The following is a 10,374-nucleotide window of genomic DNA, read 5'->3' on the forward strand; positions in this document are numbered from 1 at the left end:
CGAAAATCTGGGAGAGACGACTGTCCCTGCACTGAAGCGAAATGTTCATTTCTGGTTTCTTTCCGTTGCTCAAAAAGTTATCAACTAAGGGGTGCAGACTGTTTTTTTTCCCAGCTACATACGGACGGATTCGTCTGAAAAAGAACAGCTCGATATCGCGCCTGAGTAAACGTAAAAGAAGCGACTTGGAAGTACATTTAACTATGACTATAAAAATGACAATAAATATTCCCTCACATTCTTGAAGACAGGAAACTATAATACGTCAACTTAATTAAATAAGTGATCACACTGGGCAGTGATCTGCCACAATTGCAAGACATTATTTTTCTATCTGAGCCCACAGCTCCTCATTTGGGCGAAGTTTGCGGGAGGTGTAGGCAACTGGCTGGAGATGACCAGAATCATCTGGTTGAAGGAGGGCAGCACCAAGCCCATTTTGTGACGCATCCGCTTGAAGAATGACAGGCTTGTTGACATCGAAATAGGCTCCTTAACTTTTCCAAAGGCAGCTTCGTGAATGTCAGTGTAAATTAATTCTTGGTCCTACTTTGTGAGGTCGAAAAGGGGCTTGATAGGAGCTGATAGATGCAAAGGAAACGCATCTCAAACAGGAAAAGCTCATCACTCCATCCATGCCAAGCAACGAAAGGAGGCGAAGTATCTGAAACATGCAAAGCACCCAGTACATAGGGATACTATATGGGAACTTAGCATGACCATTTAAGTCAGCTTCTTTCAAGATGGCCGACTTTGAGGGAGCCTCAGTTGATGTGGCGTCAGTTTTATCGACAGCAGCAAAAGACACGCAAGATAAATTCAAATCAATTGACGTAGCAAAAGACGTAGAACCAGAACTAGATCTTGGTAATTTGTTAGCTACAGACCTACAACCAATTGATTTACGCGAGTTGAAGTGAGTTGATTAGCGTGTGTGTCCCACGTGGGTCGATACATGTAGATGCATATGATAATACCATTTAGTACACGGAATTTAGTCGTATTTACAGACATCATGTTTGAAATATCATCTTTTTTTCTGTGGTAATCTTACTGTGTAGGGACACACTTTGTTATAATAACTTTTATACATGTCCTTAGTACGTACCGTACTAGAAGATTTTAAGGATTTTTGTTCTGCAGTGACTGGCAAATGTATTTTGCGTCAAAGAAAAGATTGCTACAGACCATAAGTTTTACTCAAAACAGTAAGGTTTCATGATTTTATTTTGTGATTGGAAACCACTGTTTAGTGAGAGAGGACAACTCAGTTAAAGTTGGATGAATGATAGCAAGGATGCCATGTGGCTTGTGGACAAGCTGATTGGGAGCATGTTTGATGAATGATATAATTTATTTACCAGGTTCCAGTTGTTATGAAAGGTGAATAACCCTACCCACCGCACAAATCACTATCTATTGGACAGCGCAATTGGTTGCACTATTACTTATCCACTTGATAGTGATTTATCCGGCAGATAGCGCTATCCATCGTTTGAACAACTGGGACCAAACCATTTGGTCTGGAAGTGGATAACAGAATGAGACAAACATTTAGTGGAGTCTTGCATGCAATCTGTATGATGATGATTTTTATTATTGTTATCATTATTATTATCATTTAGTGGCTCACTCAACTCCTTTGGCTCAGCCATGAAACCTAATTAAATGTGTTGAATTTAAGTTGAACTTGTATTTTTTTTTCCTTCAATGGATTAACAATCCAGTTTTTCAGTGGATATACATGTACCTCTTACTAGTTGAAGACAAGCGGAAGGTTTAACTGCCACAAAGATTGCGTCAAAATATGAAAAAGTAGTAAATCTTCTTGGCCTTTTGAAATAGTTGCTAGCATGATTCAAACAGTTGTACAAGTTTATGTAACATAAACGAAATACAAAACTTGCTAGAGAATGTTTTTATTATTAAAAATAATGTCAAATGTCATGGGCCGTACAGGGAGCTGCACTGTAGAATACGACCCTTTAAATTGGAAAATCATCGGGCGAGCACTATCTGAGAGAGTGATTTTGAGCACAATTATCCCACAAGAGCTAAAACATCATACCGTTTACCGAAACCAAGAACCGAAGCAATGAGAAGAACATTCTTTTATTCCACCATAAAAGACCTCAATGCTCTTAACTTAAACCCAACGGCTTCTTTTAACTCTATGAAATCTACACTAATTAATAACACTGCCCTAATTTATACGGTGGATAATTTTAAAGTTAAAAAGCTATTCTGATTTTTAAATTTTTTTTAATATCATTGTAAATATCTTTGTAAATAGATTCTCCATTTTACTTATCTATAGGCTTTTATCTTAATTGCTGTAATTTCTATTCACTGTTTTTGTTTTTAGAGGGCCACTAGGGAGAATGCTTTTATAGTAATAGGTATTACCCCCTTTAAATAAAGGTTATTTATTTATTTGTAATTATATAAGTTACACAGGCCCTATTTTCTGTAGTTTAGCACATTACTGTAATTGTTACATGCTTTATGCATTTTTAAAAATTATCTCTCTAGGAAGGATAGGGAGGCTTTTCTCAGAAATCTTGCCAGGGATAATACTCAGTTGCTATTCAACGCCATATGGAAGGTATTGTTGGGGAAAAGTACAAGTGATGTCCTGTGCTTGTACATATTTTCATAAATCGTGATACTAATAAAGCTTCAAAGCTTAAAGTGCCCCTGTGAATAAAAATCAATTATAAATATATATTTTTGGATTTCAAAAATATGTCACCGTAACTAAAGACTAAGCAACCAATAAATAAAGGGGGTAGTTTGTAAAGAAACTGTGGTGTTGCGTCGGTGAGGAAGTAGTACACAAAAATTTAGTTTTATTAACGGAGTTGATAACGTAAATTGACCACTGTACAGGGATTCTAAAAGCGATGTTTCAAGCGTTAGCCCTTCGTCAGAGCGAATCACTGTAACGAAGGGCTAACGCTTGAAACATCAGCATTTAGAATCCCTGTACAGTGGTTAATTTACGTTATCAACTCCATTGATAAAACCAAATTTTTGTGTACTAAACAACCAACATTTTAAGCCTTGATTTAAAAAAGATAGCTGTTTATTTTAACTGGAATTTTCCTATGTAATGGTCATGAAGAAATCAGAAGAAAAAGAGAAAGTGATTTTGTTTATCACCGGGGCACTTTAATTGGCCTTGCATAGAAAGAAACGATACAGATAAACACAACATCATTAGAAAAGGACTGGATTCAGGAGTATTGAAGATACAAAGCCAGCATGTGATTAACACAAGATTGAAACCCATATAGCGAAGCACCTGCATACAAATCCAGGACACTAACTCTTGGGTCAGAGTACTTCCTCTGTCAGTTAAGGTTTTTTTAAAAACAATGTTTATGGGGTTTGTGCCTTGCATTAGCTTGGTTGCACTGCGGTGTCACTGTTTCTATGGTTATCCTTATCATTAGTTGTTGTTGCTTTCTTTTTCATGTCAAAGCTTCCGACTGAGAGATCAAATGGCCTGGTTCTTGCAAAGGTATGTCCCACAGACATGTTACAGGTAGAAAAGGTGAAGTCTTAATTAAGCACTGTTTCAACTTAAACATTAATTTTATGATCAGCCTCCTGCCTTGTAAGGCTGGTCCCTTAATCACTTAAACGCTTGTGTTGAATGCAAATCTACAGTTTCTGTGCAATGCAGGTATTTATTTTGAGTTAGTCACCACTTATTTTGATTGTGTTCGTTATTTCATTGCAGTTACCAGAACCAAGTACAGTTATTCCCAGAGAGAAACCGGTTAGTTAAGAGTAAAAGCAGTTCAATATTAAATTAAAGATTATTTTATTTTTGTTTTTCTGTAATAATAATTATTGCTCAAAGTAAAATACTGTTAAAAAAGTACAACCATCTAAGATGCAATTTTGCTTTCATCATGTACAGTAACTGCACATGTGACCAGACTACTCCCACTCTGGTTACTTTGAAATTTATAAGGCTGAGCAACTGCGTTATAATACAATGTATTTCCACTAATTTCATTCTATTTATTGCATTCAAAACCACAAGTTTCTTGCAATAAGTATTATCATCCAGTATCATGCAAAAAATTGATAATGTTTGTTTTTAACGTGTGATTAACTGCAGATTCCCAAACCCAAGCCACTAACAAAATGGGAGGAATTTGCCAAGGCAAAGGTAAGGTTTCTTTTAAAGTCACTTAAACATACAAAGTGTTTACTAATTTAATTTAGTGCCCTCCTACTTCTCGGACCTAATAAGCACCCCCTTTGTATGCATTTTTTTGTTGGTATGTGCTTTTGCAATTGAATTCTTATAAGCATTACTTCCCCACCTTTTAAATAAGTACCCCTTGTCTGCCTAAGTGCCAAATGCTTACATGTATGTACAACACTTTCAAAATACCTTTTCCACTTTCATTTAGGGCATCAGAAAAAAGAAGAGGGATCGATTGGTCCTGGATAAAAACACTCAGGTAAATTTGATGGGATGGTGTTTAGATTTTTGAAAGTAAAATTAACCCATTCATTCCTGTGGGTTCCCCATTAAAGAGTCAAATCTGGCCGGCTTAGGCCGGTTCAGGCATCAAAGGGTTAACCCATTGATTGACTCCTAAAGTGGCGCAAATTGCTGAGTAAAATCATTGGGCATTAGACAGAGTAAAACTTATGTGAAGTCTCACTCCTAGGAGTCAGTGGGTTAACAGGGCTCGAAATTAACCAAAAAATGCAGTTGCATTTTGCGACAAGATACGAAAATTTAGTCGCAATTTCGCAAATTTTAGTTGCAGAACTGTTGTCAGCAGTTTAGCAAAAAAAAATATGAGCCCGCAATACTTGTGTGTAAAGAAACCACTGAAAATGGCAAATGATCGAAGGAATGGATGTAACATCGCTGCTTAATTACTCTACAATTATGCTATCTTCAGAGAAAATTCACAGCGAGAAACAAAATAATTTTGTCATTTATTTATTTATTTATTTATTTATTTTAGCAAAAGTAGCAGCAAAGTGGCAACTGCTAACCCTTTTGTTTTGAAAGAGCGAAGGTGACAAGAAGTCCCCAATTTGCGACTTTTCCAGATATTTTGGTCTCAAAGGGAAAAATTTAGTTGCAAATGCGACTGTATTGGTCGCAATTTCGAGCCCTGGTATTACTGGTACTTTGATTTCACATTGCTCTTTCTCCCCTGGACTCTGTTATATGATGCAGTGGTTTTCTGGCAGACCCACTCAGTGACTGAAATGGTGATAACCATTCTGTAACAGTAACAACTGCATCACTTAATGGAAGTTAGGTGCCAGGGGCTTCCACTGGAGAACACCAGCCTGTTCACATACCACGTCCATGGCTGCTAATCCCCACAATTACTTAGCCATGAACTCTCATGCAAGGCATCCAAGGACCAGTCACATTGACAAGCGACGGAAATAGGAGAGGGAAAGGGGGCAAAGGAAGACAGTGGTAAGATGCATACACATGTACATGTAGCACATACAAGATGGCTTACAAGCTACACTAAGCTTGAAACTCATTGGACTGAATTACTCATGTGAACATTACTGTGCCAATATGGACATCACCATTGACTCCTGCTTTTTATTGTTCAGTTAGTTTTAAACAGGGCATTTGCTGTAATTGCATTTAATAGCAGGAAAACCTATTGCACAATGCAGAAGGAATTTTAACAACATCACTATGATTTTCTATTTTTGTTTGATTTCTTTTACATTTTAAAAAAATAATTTGTTAAGGAATGGAAGCCACGCTATGGATACAAGAGAGCAAATGATGAAACGCAGGAGTGGCTACTGGAGGTACCAGAGAATGCAGGTGTGCAAACGACATCATGATATTGACTATTTGAAGATGCATTCATGAAGAAATTGAAATTGCCATTTTTTTTTTCCTGATGTGAAATCATTCTTGTGACTTAACATTAAAGTCTAATTTTATTTGTCAAAATAGTTATTCTTCTTCCACCCTCTAATTATGTTAAAGTGTTTATTTATGCTTTTTTCATTCTACATGTAGATCTTTTCCTTTTGAATGTGCTTAAAATAGTTAAAACTCGAGGGCTGTATCATGCACACAGCTGAACAAGCAGCATTTGTTTTTACATCTCTAGCTTTCATCACTTTTAAAAGTAGTTAATGTTTCCTTTGTGTAGATCCATATGAAGACCAGTTTGAGAAGAGGATTCAGGCCAAGAAGGAAAGGATTGCCAAGAATGAATATCAACGGCTTAGAAATATTTCAAGAAACAAGAAAATTTCTAGTAAGTTAACTGTTATTTATGTCCTCCTTGGTTCCTTATTAACAAAGCGTTTTTGAGTAATTGTCTTCATCCTTAGCTATTTAGATGGTTACATACAAGCTTTATTTAAAATGTACAGTATACCGTCGTGCTTCATAAGAACTTAACAGCATCTCTGGATAATTTTTATGATCACACATTTTTTAAAAGCCTTTTTCATGTAAATCACAATAATTTTGTTATAATATTATTTTCTCAACCAACATAATAATAAAATGTATTTTTGTGTATATAATTTTAACAATTATTCTACGAGGGCATGATATGAAGTAATAGATGATGCCAAGGGACTACATCCCTTGAATGGCTTGTTAATGAAGCAATCAAAATGAATCAAAATATTTTCTTCTACATGTACATCATCCAATTAATCAACAACTCCACCATTGATGATACAGTTGATTGGCAGCTATAGATTAAAGTATTGACGATGGAGCAAAAACCGAGCGTATGTACAAACCCTCTTGTCAGGTCAAGATTGTCCCATACATGTAAAATTGCTAAGGTGGGAGGTGTGAGGTGATTGTCGATGGGCTGGATACAAACGGTAACCTCACGCAACATGTTGAAAAGCAGGAATCAGACCAGACAGTGTGAGACACCAGTGTTTGCACAGCCAAGAGGTGTAACCCAAGACCAGCCAGAGCAACTCCAGCTTCAAATTAGGGCAGGAATGTGGCTCCTGTGTGCATACTTCAAGTTACATGTAAGCCCCAACAGCACTCAGCCGCATTCCCTACTGTTGTCCGTTGCACTTTTATGGTAAATGTGAAATTTTAAAGAGCATTAATTTTATTGGTAATAGTGTATCTTGTCCTGTAGTGGGAGACAAAATCCTTGAACCATCATCTGAGCGACCAACCAAAGAGCAGGTCTGTGGAACTTTACATCGTTTTTGACTTCATAATGTCGGGCCAAAAATGCCATTTTCATAGTTTTTCTTTTGCAGTAAACAATCATTATTCTGTCAAATTTACATGTAAATTTGTTAGAATTCTTTTTTGAAAAGTGTGGTTGATTGATGATTATTTAGTCCGTAATTATTGTTGTGCTGTCGGTTATTTTCAGGTGTCTGCAAAGTTGAATTTAAGCAGGCTGTCAACTGCTTCTCTTGGAAAATTTACCGAAACGCTGGTGAGATTAAGAATGTTCATGTTTCCAAAAAAAATTCTGATCAGGTTGCAGCCACCACAAAATGGTCTGGAAACGTGTTGTTTTCCAGATATTGTTAGATTTTAAATTTTCAAGTATATCCTTTTCATAGGTACATGGACTTGTAGTTGGGTAGCCATAATGAAGTTACTTCATGAAATTGTACTTGTATTTCAGCCAAAAGAGAAGATACCACGAAAAACTGGCAAGAAAAGAAAGGTAACGTACAGTACTCGAAAGAAAGTGACAATGTCCGAAGTGAGACATTCATTTCTTCCGGCCTTGCTTTCCTCACTTTGTGCTTTTTTCGTGTAGTTTGAGCCAGTGGTCGGGGACATGTCAAGTGAACGCGCTCGTAATATGGAGTTGGCCGAGAAAATTGCGAGAAAAGAACCATTGGATGTTAATAAGGTGACAAACTCACTACACGTGTTAGTAGTTGTACCTTTAAATTTGTTTAAGTAAATTCTTGGCTCTAAGGAAATTTACGAACTTTTCCTCTTGTTTTCAGGCTGTGAACCAACACACAGAAGAAAAACAAAGAAGGTATGAAATCTGTGTTATTGTCTGGTACACATAAACGTTGCTTTGACGGTAGACCTCAGTCCCACCAGATTTAGAGCACTTACTCTCAAGCGAACTTTAATTCCTCCAGTCCTGTTCCCTGTCATAAAAATATATGCTCCAAGTTTTCTCTTTGTGATCTGTTGCCACAATTTTTTCGGCCGTTTTTTCCTTCTGGCCCCAGTTGTTCAAAGTCTGGATAACTATATCCGATGCAGATTTCATAAACACCTTTACTTACTGTAGATGTTCTAAGAATGTGCATTTTCACGGGTGCGTGAACAAATGCTGACATCTTTGCCCAATCTTAATCAGGATTCGACCCGGGTTCAAATTAACCCGGGATAGTTATCGTCGTGTGAACGTTACTAACTTGGGTTCGATCTGGGTTATATGTTGAATCCAACTCATCTCCAGAGGCAAGTTCGACCCAGGTCGAACCTGGGTTACTTTTGACGAAGTGTCGTGTGAACGCAAACCTGGATCAAACCCGGGTTAATTCGAGCCAAGGTTAGTTTATGTCATGTGTGAATGGGGCTTTTAACTTTTGGATAGTCACTTATCCACCGGAAAAAGTCATGCTACCTGTGGACAACTGGAGCCTTGAAGTTAACGTATCATAATGAAATGTGTTTTTCTGCTAACCTTTTAGAGCAAGCGAGTCCAACGCGGATGGAACTGGTAAAGGAAAGAAAGGCAAAAGAAAAAGAAAATCAGGCGGGCAAGCAAGAAACAAGATGGCTGCTGGCAAATCAGGACGGAAAGTGGGAAAGAAAAGGAAGAAGTCATAATTCGGGAATGATCAGATCTGTTTCGTCAATTTGTATTCCACTTCACGTTCAATTCTGCGTAGTTGACACGGATGCTCTAAACCGCATGGGCAAAGACCTTATTTTATCAGTTCAATTTGTCTCGGTTGAGCCGATGAATTTGTCCAGTAAAGATTGACAAATTGATATTTTCAAATGTGCTTTCCTGTAACAATGGTTTTGTATACATTGGCTAATAATAACTAGCGTTTCGCTGGTGCAAAGCGCAAATATTGTATCCCCTTACACGCTCTCTCGCGTTGAGACCCGAACCGTTCAGGCACCATAGAAGTCCCCTTAAGCGTATATAGAGTGAGGAACAATGCCACTTTTTGTGAATGAGACCGTCTACTATCTATGATGAGACGCGCAAAGAATCAACAGTAAAGAAATAAACGAAAGAGATCAGTGATTCTCGTAGGGGTCAACAAAATTGTTTTTCACTAGCAAACTTCCCCGGCCAGCAATGTGATTTCGCTTAGTTTTCGGTTAAGACGCCAAAACATTGGTGGGAGTTACGTTGGTAACCTTCGATATTGCAACTCAGTGGGTAGACCATCCGTCTGGTGTAGCCGAGGTCGTTGGTTCGAATCCGGCTCCGGCCGGAATCCAATTTTTCAGTTGTCCTTTCACCCGTTGAAAAGCAACTAGTTTACCATCTTTATCACGGGTGCACCACACCAAAAACCCATTATTAGTTTGAATAGGAATAAATATAAGGATTTGTATGAGTTTATTCCCCAGAGCCTCGAGATGATGTCTTTTGTTTAGGACTAAATTTTAATATATCGAAAGTGGGCTATTCCTGGTAAAAACCAGATATGTCGGCCCCTAAACCATATGAGACAAATCCCACGCCTACTCACAGCTCCAAACCGCCCTTGTCATTTTAGTGTAAGAATTCGCTCGGTTAAATATACAAGGGAAAAGTCATTTTTATCTGTCATGTGGTAAGCGCGCACGCACCCTAAAGGTAACATAGATACATGCATAAACTTTATCTCAAATTTCAGAATAACTATAAGAGCTAATATCTTCGAGACATTACATTTACAGCTAAAATACATGACATATACAGATACATACCAAATACACAATATTTAAAGATATATTAATTTTACAAAAAAGCCGCTGTACAAAATGCGGCCCTGGATTCTCTTTTGAAACCAACAAACTCAGTGGTACGGATAAAATTCCGTAACTTAGCTGATACGTAAGAAAAAAGAACTAACGAAGACCATAACTGGTTACTCCAGGGTTATTGAGGGACAGGATGTAATTTTCGCGAAGATTATGCCTAAGTAGAGGAAGGGAGAGAAAACTTTTTCATATAAGCAGGAAAACCCTTTTTTCTTTCCAAAGAAACATACTTTTATAACATATGCGGGCCACACTGCCGTACCAGGGACTACCAGGATCAAATTCCACGGGTGGCCAGGGCGGGTCTTGAACCCGGGATCTCCGTACCTCAAGGCAAGTGCCATAAACAGCGGGACACACTGCCTCGCAGACGAGGCGATATGTTG

The 10,374-nt window shown here is 37.8% G+C and overlaps 1 protein-coding gene across 1 annotated transcript; it reads left to right on the forward strand.

Moving 5' to 3' along the window:
* Window positions 1-731: 731 nt before the first annotated feature.
* Window positions 732-8,995, forward strand: LOC137970862 (ribosome biogenesis regulatory protein homolog). The gene is made up of 14 exons (XM_068817484.1): window positions 732-916; window positions 2,533-2,605; window positions 3,485-3,523; window positions 3,746-3,784; window positions 4,133-4,183; window positions 4,431-4,481; window positions 5,761-5,839; window positions 6,177-6,284; window positions 7,146-7,195; window positions 7,392-7,457; window positions 7,653-7,694; window positions 7,791-7,886; window positions 7,987-8,021; window positions 8,692-8,995. The coding sequence occupies exons 1-14, from the start codon at window positions 744-746 to the stop codon at window positions 8,828-8,830; spliced, it is 1,041 nt and encodes a 346-aa protein (XP_068673585.1). The 5' UTR covers window positions 732-743; the 3' UTR covers window positions 8,831-8,995.
* Window positions 8,996-10,374: the final 1,379 nt, after the last annotated feature.

This window comes from Montipora foliosa, chromosome 9, assembly GCF_036669935.1.
Source record: "Montipora foliosa isolate CH-2021 chromosome 9, ASM3666993v2, whole genome shotgun sequence".
NCBI lineage: Eukaryota > Metazoa > Cnidaria > Anthozoa > Scleractinia > Acroporidae > Montipora > Montipora foliosa.